We start from the raw sequence: 23,825 nt of genomic DNA, 5'->3' as shown, positions 1-23,825 counted from the left end.
CTTTCTTTCTTTTTTTTTTTTTCTCTCAGTGCTGCTTTTTATGACCGTACATTTCCCAAAGTGAGTTTACTTGCCACGGATGCTCACTGACCTAACTCTATACCACCCTCCGAAAAAGTTAAATGTTATGCAGAGCTTGTGTCTATCTTCTGCATATTGTTTGTTCAGCTGTGAGGCTGTATGAATAGCTTGGTATTATGCCTGTATTTTAAGCACAGAGAGCTCACTTTAACGTTTACCAGCATGCTTTTCAGCCCCGATGCCATTCCTACATCATATTTGCATGTAGCCAGAACTATTCATTTCTTTATTCCCTGGTAAACTATTAAAAATGGGACCTCAGGCACAGAGTTTGCAGTTTGGTAGCAAACTTGGGCATAATAGGGTTTGTCAGGTCTTTTTGCAGTATCACTTAATACATGTAAATGTGTCACAAAGGGATCCCCTAGTGATGCTTGCAAATTAAACAGAAAAAAGAGGTATTTTTAAAGGATGTAAATTGACTTATGCCACCTGAAGGAAAAATATTCCCAAGTCATAGGCTGAAGTAAATAGTAATAACAGAAAACCACATTGGCCAACTGTAAACAGAGTCCCCTAAACATATTTTCTTATTCTTGGGTCAATCTGAAGCCTAGACTGTGCCAGTCTGGGCTCCTTTTCAACCCTTCCTCCTGGAATAGGATATAAACATTGATCAGATGCTGTGACCACAGACTGGGCTTCGTCTCATGGTGGTGAACTGAAGTGGGAAGGAAACTGCTGTGGAAAACCTCTCACTAGAAATGCTTTATCTCCAACCTTTCTTCTAACACCCCTCAAGACTTCATTACTGGGATGTGAGTCTTGTTGATGTGGATGGGGCGCTTTCTTCTCCCTGAAACATCCATACATAAACCAGTTGCAAATTAAGAGACTTGGTTCAATTCTCTGTGCTGTAAAAATGGATAAAATGATGTATTTTGGCCTGAATGCAAGAATAACACTGAACCACAAATGTGCATTAAAGCTACCACAGGTTATGATTCTAGATTTTAAGCAGATGTTCTGATTTGATTTGTGTTCCCCCTCTCCCCCTATTTTTAGTCCAAATGACTGCTCTGAGATACCTTTCAGCATTCATAACACTGCAATGAACTCTTGAAGTATTTTAGCCTGGAGTGGGGATGAATGACTTCGAAACACAGCTCTCCAGTCCTTCTTTTGGGGCAGAAGTATGGGAAGCGAACCGTGCCCCCCAAGCTTTCCACGTCTGCTGTCTTCCGAGCCAGCCTCAGCTCATCCCGGCACCGATCTACTGAGTGACACCAGCTGCTGGTCTGCTCCATTTATCCTGGCCCCGTGTGGGTTAGCAGCTGGCAAAGTCTGTTTTTAATAATGTATTTATAAAACTTCGCTGGCGTGCAAACCCAGACACACAGAAATGACGTTTTGAGCTCCCGGTGCTGAGAGTGGAGAATGCCCCTTGGCAGATCTGGTTTCCCACCTCTCGCTGCCACCCCTAAGTGCCAGAAACCAATGTTTCCTGAGAAATACACAGGAGGAAAAACCTTGGGCTCCCATAAATATTTTAAATGGTGCTTGCCCCAATCCCTCCGCAGGCAGCTGCCCGATCAGTATTTCGGTAATGCGTTTATTTAGAAGGAAATTCTCACTACTGTAGGGGACTGTGATATTTTAATGCCTTTTTTTTAATATATTTTACCCCGCAATCTCTTCCAGGGAGCTCAGACCCGAGCACCTCACTGTCTCGTAGGGACACCATCTGGCAGAGGTGTAAACTACAGCACCTGCTTGTACCCTTTGGATTTCGGGATGCTGCTTGAATAAAATAGCGGACTTTTATTTATTTATTTATTTTTGATCCTTTCTTGAATTTATATTCCACTGCTGGCAGACGCTTCCTACTTTTTATTTGCGGAGTGCAGGATGTGTTAGGTGCATTGTTTTCTTCTTGTCTGTATATGATACAGATTTTTTAAAATCAAGAGGCCTGTATTTTGTCCTTGGAATAAGAATTTACAGCTATGTCTCAATGACTACAGAAGATTTTTCATTTTTTTGCTTCCTAAGCCAGAATGATGTGCAATTTATTTCTGAGAGACATGATAGAGATTGGCCCAACATTTGACTGATCAAGACTGTATTTGAACAGATGCTGACACCACCGTTCTTTTTGTCTATGATTCCCCCAAAACCCTATGGCTTTGAAAAGAAATAGCCTAGAATGCATAATCAGCCCTACAGCAATGATCTACAATATAGTTGGCTTCTGTACCCATCAACAGAAGGAAGCTGATGTGCATGTTAAAAGACAGAGGAAGCAGAAATTCCTTAAGAAAATGAACCAAGAAATGTGTGCACTAAGAAAGAAAAGATGGATTCAGGAGCTGGGAGAAACTTTTCCAAAATGATTCCTTAGGCAATAAGAGATACAGAGTGGAAACTGTTTTGCCTTGCATGTATGAAGCTCAGTCCATAAAATTGCAATGACTTTATGATCTTTATAGCAAAAATTAGCTTTTAAAAAGAGTAAATAAATAATTAAATATTGAAATAATATAAAAAGAGTTAGCTTAGTGTTAGAAAATGTAGCTAAACTTTAATTGCCTTGCTACAATACCTGCTGATTTCCGTGGCTTCAGACAGGGTAAATTTGAACCAGTGACCTTAAACTGAAGGTGTTCCACCTGAGCTTTTGCAATTCTTATCTAAATAGTTGAAAGACTCGTTCTGAAGCTGCTGAGTTTAATACTATAGATATCAACCGAGAGCAGCAAGCAAATGCATGAAAACAGCCACGTGTTTTTAGTGCTCAGCATTTCTGGGGCTTGGGAACGGAGAGCAGCGATGGGTACAGTGGCAATGGGTCGTGTGTGATTTGCAGTGGGCTGCAACTCGGTTCCGCGTTTTGTTTCCCCTAACGATGAATGTGTGGGAGGGCCAGGTCAGGAATGGTTTCCACTCCAGTGCGTTGATTGTGTAGTTGGCAGTGGGCTCAATTAAAGTATAATAATCTGGTAATCTCTCTCCGTTTTTTTCTGTCCAGGCTGCTGCACGCTGAATAGAGCCAGTGAAAGGCTATAGCATTTGAAAAGTAGGTGAACTTCTTGCCTCTTTGTCTGAGTGGTTTGTGTCTGGTCAACAAAATGACAGGCGGAAGCGACAGCTCCCCAAAACGGTGCTCCCATGGCTTGCATCATTGCTTCTGTTTGTTTTTCTATGAGATAACACTTGCTCTTTATTTTCCTTGCTAGACTACAAATTGGATTTCTTGCGAGCTTCTCACCACAGTGAAAAGACAAGCTGATGTGAGGAAGGAGATATGTCTGTTATGGGAAGACACCGCGTACCCCATCTCCTGGTTCTTCTTACACTTGTGTTCGGTGGGGAGAGAACTGAGGCACAAAGAGCAGGTATGCAGCATCCCACTCCTGTTAAATAGCTGCTGGGGCTTTTATGTGGCTGAGATGCTATCATTGGTAGGAGGAAAACAATAAAACAAATTAAAAAAAAAAAAAAAAAAAAAAACAAGCAAGACATTTACTGCTGAAAAAACATAAAACAGACCTTAGGGATGGAGGTAACTCAGGGATCAAGGTTATGATTTAACTAGAGTTCCTGGTTCTGCTGTGGGCTTAGACAAGTTGGCTCAGCCACCCACAACAAAGGGAGAAGCGTGATGTTTGCTCATGGATATGCCTCATCCATGGAGACGGCATGGAGACCATTCCTTACGTTGTCTTCAGGGGGTTTCAGGTTAGACCTGGCTAATCTTCCTTCTGGCTGGCTTTCCTGGTGCACTAAACAGAGTCAAGGTACTCTACTCATTCTTCTGGCTCATGGTTCCTACTGTCTAGAATGGACCCTGACATGGTTTTTGGCCTGTGCCAGTTAGCGCCTTCCCCCAAATGCCACTGAAGGGCAACCTGCTGTAGGTGGGCCTGCTTGAGCAGGGAGTTGGACCAGATCACCTCCAGAGGTCACTTCCAACCTCAGCCATTCTGCGATTCTGTAAATGAGGGTGGTGTGATTGAGAAGCTGTTCCTATGGGTTGTCTTCACAAGGACACATTATTTTTTGAGGGGAAATAGGAAGAGATATCTAGAAGTGCTAGAGATCAAGGGGAAAATACAATTGTAGACCTACTCTGCTTATTTGTTATGAAAGCCCAAAGGTTTATTTATTATCTTTTATTTATTTATATATGTTTGAGGTGGAGTCTTTCCGTCTCTTTTTCTAGCGAAGATGCTATTCTGTAACCTTGGCTAATTTATAGTAAAGAAAAGGAGTTTTTAGACTCTCTCTGGCTAAGGAATAGCTGCTTTACAGTGATGTTATGTGATCTATGTAAGGCTTTTTGTATCAAGTTTAACAGGAGTAAGTACTTAGTAACAAAATAATGTGGAATAGCATTTTTTTTTTTTGCTTGTGGATCGCTCAAAGGAAGGAAATGGTGGTACCATTTATATGTTCTTTCTGTGATTACTTTAAATAATTTGGGTCTTATGACTTGTTTGTGGACTATTTTTAATGGCAATATAGCAAAATGGTTGACTCAGTGTCTGAGCTGGTGAATACAACTCCTAGAATTATGTTTCCACAGAGCATTCCTGTAATTACAAAACTGAAAGTTCACTTTCTATGAATTATCTCCCATATTCCCTTAACATGAACTGTTTCTGCCAGTAAACAACATTATAATAGCATTCTTGGAAAACAATCAATTTTGTCCAGTAGTGGACATTACTGTGCTAAAAATGCAGATTAATATTTAGTAAAAGCTTTTCTGCAGCATTTAATCTCACTGCCATCAGGTCTGTAAGCAAAGAATCACTAACTTTAAGAAAATGATCCCGAAAGACCATCTTTTTCTTCCCTGCAATACTGCCTGAATAGGCATTGCTTTTTAAACTTCAAAACCACCTTGTTTTAAGGCTCATTGCCCTTGAACACAGATAGGATAGATTCTTTCTGTTGTGTTTGTTTTTAAACTGCAGCCACCTCACCTGCTGAGAGTCATTAAAATGAGCAACAGGAAGGTCTGTACCTTGTGGGCTTTATAGTTAAACCTTTATATTCTTTAGTTAGTCTAATTTATTTAATATTCTTTTTTTTTTTTTTTTTTTTTTTTTTATTTTAAGCATCATAGATTAACATAGTGGTGTTTTTTTTTTTTTTTTCATTTTGAAAGCAGAAATTTCTCGCTTAGCCTTTACTGTTATATCCTTTATATTTTACAAAATGCAAGCAGAACTACACTTGGCAATCTAACCTATATACACGGATGTAATGTAATTGACATCCAATAATATAATTCCATATATTCCATCATCTTCATGCTATCATTACCCTTGAGAGAATTGCTATTTTCCTCCTTGCAGCAATGTTCAGAAGGCTGCTCATGCTGCTGGTGTATCTATCCAGACCTTTCTTGCTCTGTGGTTAGAGAAAAGCATTCCCTCACTTACAAAATGCCATCACAGAATGTGATCTTGTGTGGACAGGTTGTTCCCAACATGAACCCAAACCCATACATACTAGTTTTTCCCTTAGATACTGGAGGAACAGCAGCACCTGGGTGAGCTCTCTGGAATATTCCTTGCAACAGAAATTAACACAGCAAGAGATGATGTTCATTTTCATCACCTGCAACATTCTGGGACCTTTATAGGCTTGAGAGTTGGGCCTGTGTCATCTTCGTAACGTTCAACAAGGCCAAGTGCAAGGTCCTGCATCTGAGTTGGGACAATCCCAAGTACAGATACAGGCTGGGTGGAGAATGGATTGAAACGAGCCCTGTCGAGAAGGACCTGTGGGTGTTGGTTGATGAGAAGCTCAATAAGAGCTGGCAATGTGCACTTGCAGCTCAGAAAGTCAACTGTATCCTGGGCTGCATCAAAAGCATCATGGCCAGAAGGGCAAGGGAGGTGATTGTCCCTCTCTGTTCTGCTCTTGTGAGACCCCACCTGGAGCTCTGTGTTCAGCTCTGTGGTCCCCAGCACCAGAAGGACATGGACCTGTGAGAAAGAGTCCAGGGGAGGGCCACAAAGATGATTAAGGGCTGGAGCACCTCTCCTGTGAGGACAGGCTGAGGGAATTGGGGTTGTTCAGCCTGGAGAAGAGAAGGCTCTGAGTAGACCTTACAGCGGTTTTTCAGTGCCTAAAGGGGGGCTACAGGAAACCTGGGGAGGGACTCTTTGTCAGAGGGTATAGGGACAGAACAACGGGAATGGCTTTAAACTAAGAAATAATAGATTTAGACTAAATGTTCAGAATAAATTCTTCATTCAGAGGGTGGTGAGGCACTGGCACAGGCTGCCAAGAGAAGCTGTGGATGTCCCATCCCTGGAGGTGTTCAAGGCCAGGCTTGATGGGGCTTTGGGCAACCTGGTCTGATGGGAGGTGTCCCTGCCCAGGGCAGGGGTGTTGGAAATGGATTAACTTTGTGGTCCCTTCCAACCCAAACCATTCTCTCATTCTGTGAGGTCTGAAAACAGCAGCTGGCGTCAGCCACTCTCCAGGCATGTCCACAGAGGTGAGGCAGGTTTGAAGTGAAGCTGGGAAATCAGTCAGTGGCTCAGGCAAGGACCAAGGGTGACAACTTTACCTTAAAAGCAGCTTGCAGAGGAAGGAGAGGCAAATGTTTCTTGAATGCTCCTAGAAGAGCTTCCTGAGGAGTTCACCCAAGGCCATGGATCCCTGATAGCCAAGCCCCACAGAATAACCATGCTCTCAGGGCCCTGGCAAGGATTTCAAAACTTCCACAGTGAATTTTTCAAGCATTTCCTGTTGTTGTGCTTTGGTTCACGTTAGTGAGCAGCCCTGTATTAATTTCCTATGAAACTGAGCTGTGAGATGCACTTCAGATGCACATGTAATGTATCTTAGTCACTGATGTGCATTTAATTGCTGGAACTTGGCTGGAACTAGTCTGATGTGAAAACACACAAACTGTAGAGCAAGAATGACTGGAATCACATATTTTCACCACTACTCCCAGATTTTCTGACCAAAGGAAGTAGGTTGGTTTATCCAGGTTAGAGCCCAAAGGAGGTCATTGCCATAGATGTAGTGGGAATAGTTGGGGAAATCAAGGTCCTATAATGAAACAGGACAGATCTGCCCTCAGTGGGTGTGGATAGATGTGGGCTAGCTCAGAGCCTGGCAAAGCAGCAGGGTTTAAAAGCAATTGCCAGCAATTCAGAGGACACATATAACATCTCCAGTTCCATGGGGCAAAGAAAAGCCCTATAAAAGGGATGCAGTGGCACAGGCACTTGTACGGACCAGCTCTCTGTCATGCACCATGTTACATGTGTTTTTTTTTTTTTTTTTTTTTTTTTTTTTTTTTTTTTTTTTTTTCATGTGGTTCGTTGTACTTCCTGAGGTGATGTGGGAGAAGAACTACTGGAGAAATGATGGCTGATGGTTGTGACCATAGATAGATTGACTTTGTAGAGCAGTTTTCAGTCTTGAAACTGTAATTTGTTAGGGACTATAGCTTATAATAGTAAATTAAATATATCTATGTATACATTTTGTCCAGCTGTGGCATTATGTTGATGTGTCTTGGTCACCTCTGGGTCTTTTTATGAATATACTGCTGGTTGGCTTGTCTGTGTTCAGAAAGAGATAGAAAACATCTCCTGGGAGATCTATTTTCTTGGCAAGCAGCTGACAAATATATGACCAGTCTGGTTTCATAAGGCAAGAAAACTGCAATTAAAATACATTTGCCTTTTGGATTACATAGGCCTAAGATTACAAATATCATGGCTGCAGCCAAAAGAGTGTTTGTGGAGATAAGTGAACTTTTCTCACACAAAGGAACTGCCCTTTGTTGTCAAGGAAGCCATCCCAGTATTCAGTGAGTCATCCTTTAGTCAATAGTCAATGGCAGAGAGCCTCAAAATCAAAATAATCTTGTTATAAACTTGCTTCACCAAGATATCATGCTGAGCAGAAGAAGTGCTTCTAGCTAAGCATAAATAAATCATAATGCTAATGCAAGAGGGAACATGAAAGCTTCACTACTCAAGGTCAGGATTGGCAAAGGGAAGGCCAGAGCAGGTCTCTTGAGCTGCCAAGGTCATTTCAGAGCATTGCCTGAGCAGAGGGACTGCAATGAAGTTTTTAAAAGAGAAAAAGAGCTTCATATGCATGCAGATGGTGTAGGTGAAAGATTGAGCAAAGGAAGTTAGTAGTGCAGGAAGAGAAAGGCTTTGCATTTCAAAGAGAAGCGTGTGCCGATCTACTGTAGATGTCCTGAAACAGATGAGGTGAATCACAAGGAAGAGAGGCTGAGAATCTGCACTTTCTCTGCAGGATAGGGAGGTTTGCTGCCTCCTCAGAACAGCTCGCTGAGGAGCCATGCCCAGGGAATATTTGTTATATCTGATACTTGTCTTTCACCTTCCCTCAGCGATATATTCTGCCACTCCTGCAGGTTGCAAGAACGTTCACTATGACCTCGTGTTCATTTTGGACGCCTCCTCCAGCGTTGGAAAAGAAGATTTTGAGAAGGTTCGGCAGTGGGTGGCTAATTTGGTGGAAACTTTCGAGATTGGCCCAGATAAAACCCGTGTAGGTGTGGTGCGATACAGCGATCGGCCAACCACCGAGTTCGACCTGGGAAAATACAAAACCCGTGAGGAAATCAAAGAGGCCGCCAGAAAAATTAAGTACTATGGGGGCAACACAAACACTGGAGATGCTCTCAGGTACATCAACATGTACAGCTTTTCCAAAGAAGCAGGTGGGAGACTTAGTGATCGAACTGTTAAAAAAGTGGCTATCCTTCTGACTGATGGAAGGAGCCAGGATTACGTCTTGGATCCAGCCACTGCAGCCCGTCAGGCTGGAATTAGGATCTTTGCAGTGGGTGTTGGCGAAGCCTTAAAAGAGGAACTCGATGAGATTGCTTCAGAACCCAAGTCTGCTCACGTGTTTCATGTCTCCGATTACAATGCCATCGATAAAATTCGAGGGAAGCTGAGAAGGCGTCTCTGTGAAAGTAAGTAGAGCTCCCAGTTCTTCTACACAAAGAGAATTATAATAGGTGCAATTAACATTGGTCTGTGATTATTTCCTTCCATGATTACCTGGTTCTAAGTCTATGCTGATAGTTCTTTATTTTATTGTTTTCTGCTCTGTTCCCCTCTGTAAGAAGTTGTTTTACTACCCAGCGTGCAATGAAGCACTCACTTTCTGGGTTTTTCTGCCCAAGTCACCATTAAATACAAGACAGCTTCTAGTGGTCACCTGGAGAGCATAATATGACTTCACTTTTTGTTCTCATATAGTTTAGTTACTCTATTAGATTTTGTATTACTGAATAGATTTTAATCTATATCCAGTGTATTCTGGCATAGATGTGAAGGTTGACAGCTTATTCATACCCAGAATTTGATCTATTTTGTATATGAAATGTGCTTTTTTTTGCCTTTTTTTTTTCCTTATTTTCTGGCATTATAATATGAAAAGAGTGCTCTGGATGCTTCTGAGATTAATCCTTTAGGAAACAAAAAGATACTTTTAATTTTTGGCCTTTCAGCATCCCAACTCTACTGACAACTGGTGTTCACAAGTGGTCTGACTACTAACCACATAAACCCTGCTGATGTTTTGAATGGTGTTTAATAGAGAACAGTGTCTGAAAATCACACAGTACAAATGAACTTTGAATTTCTAGCCCCTCGGAAAAGAACTGTAATAGCATTATGTCTGCTATTAGTACTTCTTACCTAGGTCTGTGTTGCCTTCTCAAGAAATCATTTGCCCATCTGACAGAGTATAATTCTATTTGCCCGTGGCTTTCTGAGCCCATACTAGGTCCCCACATAAGAGCATACCACTCATTATTAAATCCCAAAGGATTAATAGGATCATCCTTACTCCAGAGTGTGATCATTGTCACTTTCCAGGGTGTTTGCTTCCACCTTCACTGGTGGGTTTGTTGGAGAGAAATAAAACCACTGAAAGGGCAGGTGAAAGGGAAGAGTTTAGTTGTGTTAGATACAGAGAAATTTAAGGGGAAGGTGGACTGCTAAATGAATTGTTTCAAATGTGAGAACAAAAGGAATCAGACTGCCATCAGTGAACATTATTGGTAAGAACATTATTAGTAAGAAAGCTAGCAGAGAGGAAGGAATTAGCTGAACAAACAATGAGTGGATAATGTGTACATTTGGAGGGACATTCAGGCAGAATAACAAAGTGTAAGGAAGTGAACAGTGACAAGGGGAATTGAGTATTTAAGTACATGGGACACAGTGAATGCAGGTAGATTTGAAAGAAATGGATCTAGGATAGGGGAGTTATTCTAAGGCAGCAAACACAGGTGCATAAAAATGTATTAATCTTTGCGATGGCATGATTTCCACAGGAACAGAATTTGTAGGGGATAGGTGTACAACAGGTGTTCCCAGGTGGTGTTTTTCTGATTCAAGGATGCTGTTGAGATGCTCTAATGTCCCTAGACATAAGGACATTAGGCTAAGGATATGGTTTAGTGGGGACTGTTATTGTTAGGTCAGAGGTTGGACTCGATGATCTTGAGGTCTCTTCCGACCTAGAAATTCTGTGATTCTGTGATAGAACCTTCATTCCAGTCTTAACAGGGGAGACTTTCTACTCAATGTCTGGCCTCAGTCCCTCTCACCACACTGGGAGCCTGATCCGGTTCTGTTTTCATTGGATATCAAAAAGTATTTATTCTCTTCCTCTGTACAGCAGTCCTTCCTCTTTGGATGGCTATTACAGAATCACAGAGTGGCTGACGTAGGAAGGGACTTCTGGAGGTCATCTGGCCCAACCACGCTGCTCAAGCAAGGATACCTAGACCAGGTTGCCCAGCCTTGCTAGAGCAGGTTACATATCTTTCCCAAGTCTTTTCTTTCTAGAATGAATACAAGGAAACTGCTCTGAGGCAGAATAAACTTGTTTAATTTATCGTTTTGCATGTTTTGCACTTAGTAGAAGGTGTCCCTGCCCATGGCAGGGGGGTTGAAATGAGATAATTCTTAAGGTCCCTTCCAACCCAAATCATTCTATGATTTTATGTGAAATGAAGAAATTACGGGTGGCGCTGGAGCTGGCCGTTGAAGTAGGGTACGAGACAGCAAGAGCACCATCAGCAGAAGTGTTAACGTAGAGATCAGGTAACTTTCTAATCTGAATATGTGAAATAGAAATGTTTTGGACGATGGCAGAGCTGGTGGAGAAAGAGACCCAGTCTATTCTGGTGCATGTGCCACTTTTAGTTGTGTTAATATGGTGGGAACAGGAGAGGGGTTCACCATAAGGGCTATAGGTATACATATTTAGAAGGTAAAACTTACAGGAGATGTTGTAGTTAACTTTCTGTAATTTTAATGTGACAACACTGCATAAAACAGGAATGTACAAACTACTGGGTGGGTGGAAGACGTGACAAGGGCACATGCCAAGTTGTTTGGTTCGTGCACATTCTGAGATAAAAGCATGTATCATCAGAACCAAGCCAGGGTTTTAATAGACATAATCTTCTGTGAGTTCCTGGGAGACACATGAATCAATGAGTGGAACTGGTAGGGAGAAAGTTTTTTGTTGTATTGACTAGTGATGAGTCTTCCAGTCCCTGTGCTACTGTACTATGGAACGTGAAGAGTTGTGCAGTGTTGCAAATACAGGATTTCATGCCAGCAGCTGCTCATAATCTCTTGTCTCCAGTCTCACTGGATGTCTGTCCTAGACTCTGTCATTCCGTCTTGTTATATATGACTGAAATTATTTCTAAGAATACGTCATTATGAGCATTAGTAACATTCTCGGTCTCACTTGATCTTGTGGAAGTAAGCATAGCAGAATCAAAAAATAACATGTCTGCTCAGTGAGACATGGTGGCAGTGGGAGATATTTTTGCCAAAAGTCTCTGTTACATTCTGGACTATAGTTAGCAGGCAAAAATGGGTGATGGTTTTACAAGACAGCAGGAGAGATGTATTCTGCTAAAAATTCCGGAGATGCTACTTGGTTTCTAAATAGGATTTCTGCTTATATGTTGTAGGGATAACAACAGACCTATGGAATATTTAAAAATATACTGGCACCTGCTTCTGGGAGGTAAATAGTAGGCTTATGCTTGTCAAAGAGAGCCAATTGGCTCACACACAGGTTTATTCGAAGCTGAACTTGATAACTTAGTATAAGTATAAAGCTATCAGACTGGCTCAAATCTGTTAGCTCTGGAGGTTAACAGTATCATCTGGTAAGCCTCAATGGGGGAGACGTTGCAATGGTTCCCTAAAACACCTGTATTTCTTAAATAACACTGATTCCAGTGCTCTGCACGTTGTAATATTTGAGTTTATTGTGTTATCATTAAGCCAGACAAGGTACAGTTTTCAAAACTGACCAAAGACTTTCCAAAACTTTCTCACTACTCACTGGCTCCATAAAGAAGAAGTCTATGACTTGGACTACATCAACATGTATGATTTTGAAAAGAAATTTGGCATTAGACCTATAATCACTGCTAAGAGCTATTTTTTCTACATCTAATAATAGGAGAAGCACACACACATGTTTTCTAAGGAAGTACTGTGCTCAGCATTGGTCTCTGTCCAGTAGTGAGCAGTATGTATAATGTAGCCCTTCCTACAGTCAGTTTTTTGTTGCCTGTGAGAGTGATTTGTATGCCACAATGAGTTTTTCTGCAAATGTGTAGACCAAAGAACAACGTCATCATACAAATCTCAAGTTCTTTACAAGTACAAGGAACTAGAGTTGAAATGTTTTGATATCTGGTAGGTACCAATGCTTTATTATTGATTTCAAAGCAAGTAACAAGTCCTGTGATGAAGTCTCAAAAGCAATCACATGTTCAGATGATACATAAAATGTATTTTTCTATTTTGTATGTGTCTTTCTTGACTTTGGGTTGTGTGCACAGTGCATAAAATAAGTCCTGTGCTGCTACTGCTCTATTTCTAATGCAAAAGGGGCTCTGACTTTCAAGACTCCAGCTTGAGTACCATTCAAAATAATATTCTAAAAGCTTCAGAGCTGTCTTTTCTTTGAAGTCAGCTTTCCTCAGGTTCATGGCATGTTCGCAGAAGAGCTTGTCATCAGAAAAGAGGGCTGTTTCTTCTTGGCGTTCAATATTAAAACTATCACATATACTGAGAACAAAGGGTAGGCATCTGAATTGCCATATTTTGTGGCAATTCAGTGACTGACAATTCCTGAAAGACTTAATCACCGTGGTCAAATTTCAACTGAACATTTAAATATCTGAACACATCAGTACTTAGCAATATTTACCTAACTGTTGACATGAACATTTTATACTCCTTGTTGAGCTCTGAGATTTCACTGTAAAAACATTTATTTCTAGATAGCTTTGTGGTAGACATCATGAAGTAGGGAAGGAAGTAGAACTCAACAAGCTGACAGGAGTGAAAAGCCTGAAATATTTTAATGAACTTAGTTGTGGTAGTTTTCTTTTGAACTTTGTGAGCAGAATTTGTAGACTTGGGAATCTGTAGACTGGTTTAACCTTCAGAGTTGGAGTATGACTCTGTTTGTGTTCTCCAAAAGTTCAGCTTCGCCGTAGTTTTGTCTTACCTGCTGGTATTGCAAGGTCATCTAGAAGCTGCTTTTCATTATTGTGATCACTTGTAGAGACCTTCCACAAATGTGAACATAACTTCTTGTCATCTGGGAAGAACTTGGGGCATGCCAGAAGTGGACCTATAAATTTACTTGGAAAAAATTGTGGCACACACCTCCACGTTGAGTGCAGAGAAGGTTGAGGTGTTCTGGTGTAACAGACTGGCTGAAGTCTGATTAGCACAATATGTCCCATGAAGATTTTCTAACTCTTGTGCTTCTGCCTCATGTATGCATCATGCCTGCCACAAACAGCATTTTTACTGTGACGTTCCACATTCAGCTCTTTAACAGTATATCCAAGATATGTGCAGCTACTAATTTTGATTAGTAATGATGATTACTATTCTTTTTGTTTTATTAGTAATCAATGATTTTGATTCTCACTTGCAAATCTAGGCACTTCCAGATGTTTTGGAAAGTCTGATAAAAGCTGAGCAAACATCTGCTGCTATTTTAAAAAACCTGCAGTGACCCAGCTGGTATCACCTCTGATGTCTCTTGTTGCTTCTTGATGCTCTTGTCACCCCCAGCTGCAGTGGTGGCTTTCTCAAACTCTGTAGCATCTCCAGTTTGTAGTAGTCTTTTCATGTCACAGATGACAGGATCACACATCCTTTCACTCCTACACTTGCTGGATAACAGCAGTTTCCTGATAAGGCATAAAAAATCTGTGATATAATTTCCAATTCATTTATCTTTTGCTTGAAAGAGGAGAAGAACTTTCACTTTTCATGAATGGTGGGCTGAGAGGGTATAAAATATTTGATGGGCTAAATGGGAATGACATGCAACTTCCTTCTGCTATTTGGTGGGTTGAAGGACAGCCTGATATCTTGGTTTATGGCTCCAGCAAACACAGCAAGGATATTCTTTTTTTCTCTTGCAGCATTTTTGTTTGTTTGTTTTCAAAACAAACACTTGCCTTAAATTCTTGAATCCAATTTCCTACTTGTTGTGGTCATCACCAGCTTAAACCAAAACCATTCCAGAGCTGGTGAAACGCCTGAGCTCAAGGTTGGGCTGTGACTTCTGGTTGCTCCAGTTCCTCTGCAGATCCTGTAGAAGTAACTGTTTTCCCAGAGCATAAATACAGTCCTGTATGGCTTGTGTACAATCTCTATATCACTTAAATAACTTCCTATTTCACTTGGGATTCTGAAATGAATAGGTTTATTCTGAGTTAGCAACAGTGCTGTTTTACAGCCAGTTAAGCCCAGCCCTGCTGCTAAAAAAGAAAGGCTTACTCTTCCCAGCTTCCTTCTCCCATCTGTCAGCACAGGCTTTTACGTGGCCCCACCATGAACTACAGCAGGGAGACAATGAGAGTTGTTGCCTTCTTTCCTGGATTAATTTGCACTCTGATTTAGTTCACCGTGAAGCCACATGGCCATTTGCTGTTCCAGAGGAGAAACTGGCATGAGGTGAGAACAAGAAATTAGAGATGGAAGGAAGAGCTGGACTGTGACTTTTGGTACAGAACTGGTTCATGCCAGCTTTATAAACCACATATCATTTGTTAAGGGCTTCATAATATGCTCTCACTATAAACATGAGCCTTTTTTCTGCCATCCTACGGTTAAAGTGTGCACAAAATGGATTGCTAGGCAGGTTCTTCCCATTCAAACTCATCTTCTAGGCTTCAGCACAGCTTACTTGCCTTGAATAATCTGCCTGTTTAACAAAAATATCCCATTGCAGACTGATCTCTTCATGATTTCATTACGTTTCCCTTAAATAGGCTGTTCAGTATGAGTAATTATTGCTGCCTTGCCACTAACTTAGCTTCTGGTTGTTTAGGGTGGTAGCTGTAACCACAGAGCTCTCCCTCCTTGGACACGCACTGTGCCTGGCTGGGAGCATCTTCCTGGTGGTGGGATGAGTGACCCAACTATTGCTCTCACTGCTACTACTTTGCAAAGGGATTTATCAGTTTGGTTTTCTTCCTGGATGCTCTGGAGAACGCAATATGCTAGTCATTGTCTTCAGGTAAGGAGGAAATTCAGCCCTGCAACAGCTGTGGTCTTGCTTCTGTTTTTGGTCACGGAGCAAAGGTGTGGATTGAGCACTCATCTAAATAACATATTTTTAGAAGTAACTCTGTGGCAGAAAAAGGAGTTACTTCTACTCAGATATAGCTGAAAAAAAGGAACCTGTTCCAAACCTATAGCTTCTTACAGACCACTGGGGACCTTACAAGGGGCTCTGAAGGTAGAGATATAATAAAATGGCATCAATTAACTCTTCTGCACTTGCCTTTCTTATCTCCAGTTTCTTTCTTTCCAGTTTCTTTCGTAAAAGTAGTAGCATCATAAAACATGGGCAAACTTTTACATAAAACAATGAATCTCTGGACTGCCAACAATGTATTCTCCAAAATCACAGAATCTAGCTGAATGATAACATCTCTTGTAGCTTGAAATAGTTTTTCTTGCTTTTCAGTTAAGAAATCTCTCTGAATAATGTATAATGTGCAGCAAAACTAATTGTAAAGGCAGAGAGAAGATTAGACCCATGACAAATAAAAGTGAGCCCCAGACATTAGAAAGAAACATTGAGACACTCAGGGAAAGTATGGGTCTCAGTGACAGGAGAAATTACGTCTTATGAAAAAATAATGTGCCATTTAGAGAACAAAAAGAGGAAAAATACGGTGACTGTGGGAGCCTTTCCTAAACAGGGTAGGAATGAAAGAGAAATACTGAAATAGGAACAGACAAAAGACTGGGACATATTGTGCTGAAAGTTATTAGTAGCTTGTGTTTCAACACCGCCTGCAGCCCTCATTGATTTTGCAGGAAATCAGGGTGCTCAGCACTTTCCAAAATGAGGCTGTGGAGCCCAATACTTATCCACCTGCAATCAAAGGAGGCTTTCTGTCTGCTCCAGTGGACTCCAAAAGACAGGGTGAAAGAGAGGGCTCATCCTTGGGGTAGTACTTGGGTGTTTCTAGTGGACCTGGGAGGAACCCTCAGCGGAAATAATAACCTCTGGGCAGGTGCTCAGCAGGAAACTAGGGCAAGGCACACAAAAACCTCTAAGGTTTCAGGTTTAGTTAAAGACTTTTCTGTCCAAGCTGAACAGAGAGATGAGGAGAAAACCACTGCCAGGTGTCCTTTGAAAAGCTAAAGGGCCTATAAAGCTCAGCAGCTGTTGTGTTGTCAGGGCTTTTTTCCTCTTTACTTAACAGCCCTCTAAGCTGACCTTTCACTGGAAGAAGGCCACTTATTTAATCTTCTAGGCCTGCTTTTTTGTGCTTTATGTGCCACAGAAGTCTAATGGTATCTTTCAGCACGTGGAGCTAGGCAATCACCCACCCTGGTTAGGCGCAACACTAAGTTAAAGATTTCCTCTGCTCTCCTTTGACTTGGGGACAAAGTTCTATTTAGGATAGGGAAAACCAGATCTGGAAACATGCTATGGACACTTAGCCCTAATTCTGCTAACAGAGCTGTTACAATCTATTTCAAGTGACAGAGAAGTGTGAGTGCTCATCAGAGCATGCCATACAATGCCTCAAAGATACCAGTCAAAGCACGCTTTTTTTATTAGTTTTTTTTTATTAGACTTTTTAGGCTTTCTCCCGAAACTTGGGGTATTTCCTGAGCCCCACAACCTCTTATGAAATAAATGTTTCTGTAATCCTCATATAGTAATGGTGAGCTTGGTCTCTAAGGTTTTGTATGGTTTTTTCTTCTCCTGGCTCCATATTATTGAAGGCTGAAAATCCTGTGGTGGATAGCTGCAATGACATCTGCTACAGGTGATGAGGCTGCCTGAGTCACTTAGGCTAAAGTTTAGCACAAAAACTCTGTCCTGGTTATATACAAACTTTCTCATCAAAGAGTTTCACTGGGAAACTTGCGCCATTTTGCAGTGTTGAATCAAAATCTTCGTATCACCTGAAAGCTGAACTGCTTTTGGAAACCATTTCACTTGCAGAGTTGAACCATGAAAGCAAAACCTTGCTGAGACCTAATTAACCTGTCACATTAACAACGCCTGAAACAACCTGGGCAGGACCACCTATTTATAGGATCTGGGATGAAACCACTGTTTCCAGTTGTCTGGCTGAGTTGTGTTTAGGACACTGTGATGTTTATCCCTGTGCCCAGGACTGAAGCAAATCTTATCATCTAAATTTCTAAGGGCTTATTCTGAAGATTTTTAGGTAGATCTCTGATACACGGAAAACTTGTCTGACTCTCTGCAATAGAGATCTTCACCCAGATGTTGTTACTGGAATTCAAACTCAAATAACCATTTCCTTTTTCATCCAGCACTAGCATAAAGTGAAGTGATGAATACTTTATTTTTTGGAAAGCTTATAAAGTTTATCAGTTCTTTCTGCTACTGAATTTCATTTCTTATTTTGCTCTCAAATGAGCTGAACCAACAGAAAAAATTGAATTGCAGTGTACTGGTTTGTTGAGAATATTTCTTCCCCAATGGTAGAGCCGCAGTGTGGTTTAGCTGGTGGACTATTTTTGTTAGCAAATTGTAGGGTTAGAGTTTCAATCCCATCGAGGTCCCTACAAGCTACACCCAAAGACCAAATTCCTTTTTTTTTTTTTTTTTAATTGGTAATTGGTTTATAATATGAAACAAAAGCAGGGAGAGCATTTTGAACATCTAGGGTTTTTTGTTAGAGTAGTAATTAGTGTCTTTAAAATGCAAATAAGAGATTGTAACAAGCCTGGTGATATTGATGTAGTTACAAATGACAGAGAATGGTGTCATTTTCTGGATGTCAGAAAATGCCTTTTGGTGTGCTCTCTGTTTTGGGAACTGTGAGTACTAACGCTGATCAAAAATAAGGAAGGTATATTTCAGGAAAATTAGCTGGATCAATCGGATACAGTGATTTTTGTCCCTCACTGTTCATAAACTGTTAAATATCAGTCTTGTGTGATGTCAAATTTCAAAACTCAGTTCATTTCATCACATCTTAATAGGAAAAATAAAGTGTCAGTTCAGCTATAACTTGATCTGTATTCTAGGAAATTAAACAATACATACGAACACACATATATTTATATATGTGTGTAAGCTCTAGAAAACAAAGCTGTGTCCTTTCAGCCTGAAGCATCAGTCCTTCCTTTTTTTTTTTTTTTTTTTTTTTTTTTTTTTTTTTTTTTTTTTTTTACAGTGAGGCAGATAAAAAGCCCTAACATGTTAAAACCCTAGTGAAGATGAAATACAGGACATTTTTACTGCAGTGTAACTACACACGATCAACCCAATCCACCACCTCTGGGCAAGCCTTCGTTTAGCTACACTGCAGTCAGAATCACTGTGCTTTTTTCCCCCCAGGGTTTTATAGCAAGATGGATAACATATATTAGTTATCTGCTATAAAAACCTCTCACTTTTGGCAGTGAAGACATAACATCTCTGTGAGAGGCTGCAATACTAATATAACACAAGTAGGATGGCGCAGCAGAATTTTAGTCTCTAGTGCTAATGCTTTTTGGCAAATCACTCTAATTCCTTGAAGGGTGTTTCTGAGTTTAAAACAGATGTTGGATCAGAACCGAGATCCATAAATTGAATTAAATGATATTGTATCTTTACCTTCAGGTGTCTTCAGTGGGATTCATATTTCCTGACTTCAGTGGCCCGAAAGTTATTTGTCTAGACTCTTTTGATAGTCAGTGAGAAGGAGTAGACACCTCCAGAGGGTGATTCATCCTTTTCTAAGAAGACTGTCCAAGACAGGTGGCATGATTCAACTTCGGAGTGCCTATCTCTTTTCATTAACTTCTGAGAGAGCTTAGATAACTCGCTTGTATCCCTCGCGTTGACAGCCAAAAGCAAATGAGTTGAATCTTTCCCACAGTACTCTGGGAATACAATAATGTTTGGTTCCTTATTCTAGTAAATCTGGCTGTTGGAACCTGCATTACAGGTGCATATATAAGCTAGCGTGGTTGTATCGTCCACATCACGTTTCTTGTCTACTTATCTGAGGCTGTGGTATTTGTGCAGTTGCAAGAGACAACGCCAGGTTAGAAAAATATTTTCTAGTACTGCTAAATGTTTTGGGTCAAATATTATATTAGTAAATTGCACTTTGTCCCTCAGTCATGTGCAGAAAGGACTACACTTGCAAAAAGAATTGTTTCCTCTCCTTTATCTTGGGATCCTTCCCAAGGATTGTGGTAAATTGGCTCTTGAAGTAAAGTGCACAGTGATAGTACCTTGTGCAGTCTCTTGGCTCATTATAGCAAGGAAATAATGCTTTAAAAACCAGCTAATGGCTGAAATACAATTAGGAGTAATAGAGAAGGAGACAGCTATTTTAATTAATGTTGTTGAAAGACACCTTCACTAAGGATAGCCTTTTTTTCCCGTTAATTGAAGCACGTAGGTTGCATCCTGAGACAGGCCCACAAATCCACTCCTGTTTAATGATCTTTCAGGTTATCACTGTAAAAAAGACAGACACAAAACCAAACTGTTCTCTGTACTGGAGTCAAAATGGGAAGGGTCCTAGCTCAGACCTGTTCACATGCTACCAAGTTCATGGTATGGGCCCATACCAGTCATCTTCCCATCTATGTAAACTAAGAATCATAGAGATCATGTGTAGGACCTGGTGAAAAAGCCCAGCTGAAGAACTGCTGGTGCTTCTTGTGGGTTTGGGACTATGGACTGGAAAGCTGGCAAGTGACTTTGGATCATCAGAGTGTCCACATATGGTAATTAAAAAGTCTTGAATAAAGTTCACATCAATGATCATCTGATCTCATCAATGTATGTAAATACCTGAAGGAAGGATGCAATGAAAGTGGAGCCAGGCTCTTTCCAGTAGTGCCCAGTGCCAGGACAAGAGAAAATGGGCACAAAATGGAGCTCAGTAGGTTCCCATCAAGCAGGCTTCTGTGCTGTGTGGGTGGCTGAGCACTGGCACAGGTTGACCAGAGAGGTTGTGGAGTCTTCTCCTTGGAGATCTTCAAGTCCCTTCCCTTCGATGGCTAGATTAAGAACCTTGGATATCCTTTTTTTTTCTTCTTTTTTCTTTTTTGTATTTTTCATTCCCTATGTATGCACTGCCCTACCCCAGGGGTCCTGTCAGAATATACACATTGGCATAATCCCCCTGCCCTCATGCAGTTTAGGGAGAGCCTGCAGTCACAACTCACCTTCCAGAGACACGACCCCCTTCTAGACTCGTGGCCCTATTAATTCTGAGCTTGCTGCTTTAATGAAAAGGTTAACAGAGCATAGAGCCAGAAGGAAGCCATCATTATCTCAGCTTTATCACACAGGCCATGAGACTCCCTGAACTGTGAGTATACAACGTCTTGGGCAAAAAAAGGCAAAACGTCCTAGAAAATTTACTGTGTTAGTTACAAATCAATATATTTAGGAAGGTATCTGCTAACTATTCCTCCAAGCTATCAGAGAGATCTGGACTGGAATAGTGAGTCATGCATGTTGATTTTTAACAGAGCTGTTTGAGGAGACGAGTGTAAAATTTGCAGAGCTACAAATCTTTTGAAAATTCAACATCATTTCCATTGGCTATCTCTATTCCTGTTAGCAAGCATAGCAGATGATGCTTGGCTTGTTTATCTGATAAACTGTTCTTTGACTTCACAGTGGCCTTGATGATAACCTGAAGAATTAATTTCCTTGGACTAATATTATATTTATGATGTATTTTTTACCAAGGTAAAATTTATATGGTCACAGTTTTATATGCCGTGAGACACTGCATGTTCACACAATGTAGGATGGCACACAGGATCCTCTTTATGGCTGGTTCAGAATCAAGGATTTTTATCATCTATATTTAACAGTTTATCCCAGTGGGTGGGATTTTTTTTTTTCATTGTAAACGTTTTTGCATATTATTATTTAGCTAAAAATGCTGTCCAAGATACTTGCTGACATGACGAGAATAAGGCACAGGACCTCTAAGCAAATGCAATTAGTGCATGGATTACTACACTCTGCAACCACACTCAGCCCTACAAACTATTTTTGGGATGATTACATACCTCAAGTAATTTGGCCTTGGAGGTGGCTATATTTATTTGTCTAAGTGCAGGAGACCTGTAATAAAAAAAAAAAAAAAAAAAAAGTCTCAGTTTTTTTCTTTGATTTTCATGGGTTCATGCCTTGGCCATAAATGTTACAACCTGTTGAAATTTCCAAACCCATCTCTTCGTTTCACAGGGACAGGAAAGTTATTCCTTGTTCAGATCCTACTGGAGATTGTTTCCTTTTTATTTATTTATTTATTTATTTTTAAAGTGCTCTTAATTCTTAATTTAGATTACTGCTAATGCAGTAAGATTTATTTTGTGGCTGTCATCTAAAGCTCGGAGTAGTTACACTCATTTGTGTTTACACTCAGTAGTATCTCACTGCAAGTTATTTTCCACGAACTCCTAATGTAGTAAGATAATATATATTTTTTTTTAATTAACCAAAACCTCGGAGAAAGTATTAGACTCTGATTTGCCACAACATTGCACAGCTATTTACATCAGTCCTGAGTCATTTCTGGTGGATTCAATGGTTTTCTTCCGTTCACACAGCAGGGCAGTAAGAGATCTCAGAGGAAAACCTTAGGTGACCTGATTTACACGCACATCATGCTGGAATTAAGCTGTTTGAATACTGCAGCAGTGGCACACGTCGCCTGGTGTTTCCCAGCAGGTCTTGAGCCTAACCTTGAAGGATCTCTGCTGCTGAAGGAGCCACCCACATTGCTCTCCATCTCACCTATGTACTCACAGACTGCTGTGAGGTTGGGTTTGTAAGATATCCTCACCATTTTGGTGATTTTATTAGATTGTAAAGCACCGATCTGCTGTTAGATGTGGTGCATCTCCCTTCACTATGGGGAAAACTCTGAAGATTTGTGTGAAAGGCTTGGTGCCTAAAGAAGATGCATGATCTTGGTGCAAGATCTGTTTCCATTCTAAAACACAGCTTGTCCTGTGAAGCCAATGCAGAAAATCTCTTTAGGAATTTATTTGTTTGGGTATATGAGGTTGCACTGGGTATGGGGTTTGCATTCCTACATCTCCCTAGTGTGCTTCAGAATTCAGTGTGGACCTGGCCTGGCTTTGTAGCTTTCCGGATTTTGTTTCTGCTCACTTGTCTTCTCTTGCTGATAAACAGACATTGTCGGTGTCATGCTAGGATGATGCAAGGTTGGGGCAGTTCAGGAGTGTTGCAGCAGCCCTTGAGGCCGTAATTGTGTGAAGCTGACCCCTTTCATCTTCTGTTCTGTTCTTTTTTCTTCCCAATAATTGTCTTCCCTTCACCACAAAGTGTACAGGAGAAAAACAGCTTTTCAGGAAAAGTGTTTTCTACCCGTAAATCTGTGCTGCGGTGGGAGGAGAGGGAAAAATGCCAAGAGAAGCAGATAGAAGTGCAGAGTCACAAAGAGTTTGGGTTGTCTGTGGCTTCTCCCCTCTGTTTGTTATGGCATAAGCTTCCGAATCACCTGGTGACAGCAGAAGGCAATGGAATTAGTGCCCTCCTTCATCTGTTTAGCTTAGGGAGCCACAGCCTGCGGCTGGGTGGTTTCAAACTGAGTAGAAGATGAAGTCTAGATCAAGACACTTAGTGAAAGGTGGAAGCTGATCATCTTTTTGGGGGGCATTTCTGGCTGATGGGGAACTCCACATCTCCTGAAGGACTTGAGCATATTCCACAATCTTCACTTGGAGTTGGGCTCCTTTGGTTAGCAGGCTCCGTCCAGAGCCTTTCTTTTCACTTCACTTTACTCAGTGCTTTTTATAGCATCTGCTAAGGGATTTTTTTTCTTTAATGTAAATATGTGCATATATATATATATATATATATTTATATTCATATATATATATAACCACATGTGAATCAAGTGATTTTCTTTCAGTAAATGTAAATCCAGGGAATGTAAACCACAGGGGTGGCTAAACATGCTATTCATGCTGGGTGGGTCTGTGCTCCCATGGGGGGAGCAGAAGTCCTAATTTCAGGATAGTACAGACTGAGTCTCCATCAAATAGATGTTTAATTATATGATTTTGGAGGGGACAGTGGAGAACACAGACATATGTCTGCAATGTATCTATAACTGTATAGTCATTTTCTGCTTAAGATTTTTTTGTTTTGCCTTTTTTTTTTTTTTTTTCTGACATTGTGCATTATTTTCCAAGAATTGGTAG

The 23,825-nt window shown here is 40.8% G+C and overlaps 1 protein-coding gene across 1 annotated transcript in view; it reads left to right on the top strand.

Annotated features, from left to right (window-relative positions):
• Positions 1–3,325: 3,325 nt before the first annotated feature.
• Positions 3,326–23,825, top strand: part of COL22A1 (collagen type XXII alpha 1 chain) — a gene marked incomplete at both ends in the record, with an annotated part of 202,631 nt that continues 182,131 nt past the window's right edge. Inside the window, 2 exons of the mRNA XM_084281700.1 lie at positions 3,326–3,416; positions 8,450–9,016. Coding sequence (XP_084137826.1) covers positions 3,326–3,416; positions 8,450–9,016 — 658 coding nt within the window. The remainder of the gene's footprint in view (positions 3,417–8,449; positions 9,017–23,825) is intronic.

This window comes from Netta rufina (genome assembly GCF_964035555.1).
Source record: "Netta rufina genome assembly, chromosome: 2".
NCBI classification, from domain to species: Eukaryota; Metazoa; Chordata; class Aves; order Anseriformes; family Anatidae; genus Netta; species Netta rufina.
Note: the sequence above shows the minus strand (reverse complement) of the source record. Positions and strands in the feature narration are given on the sequence as shown.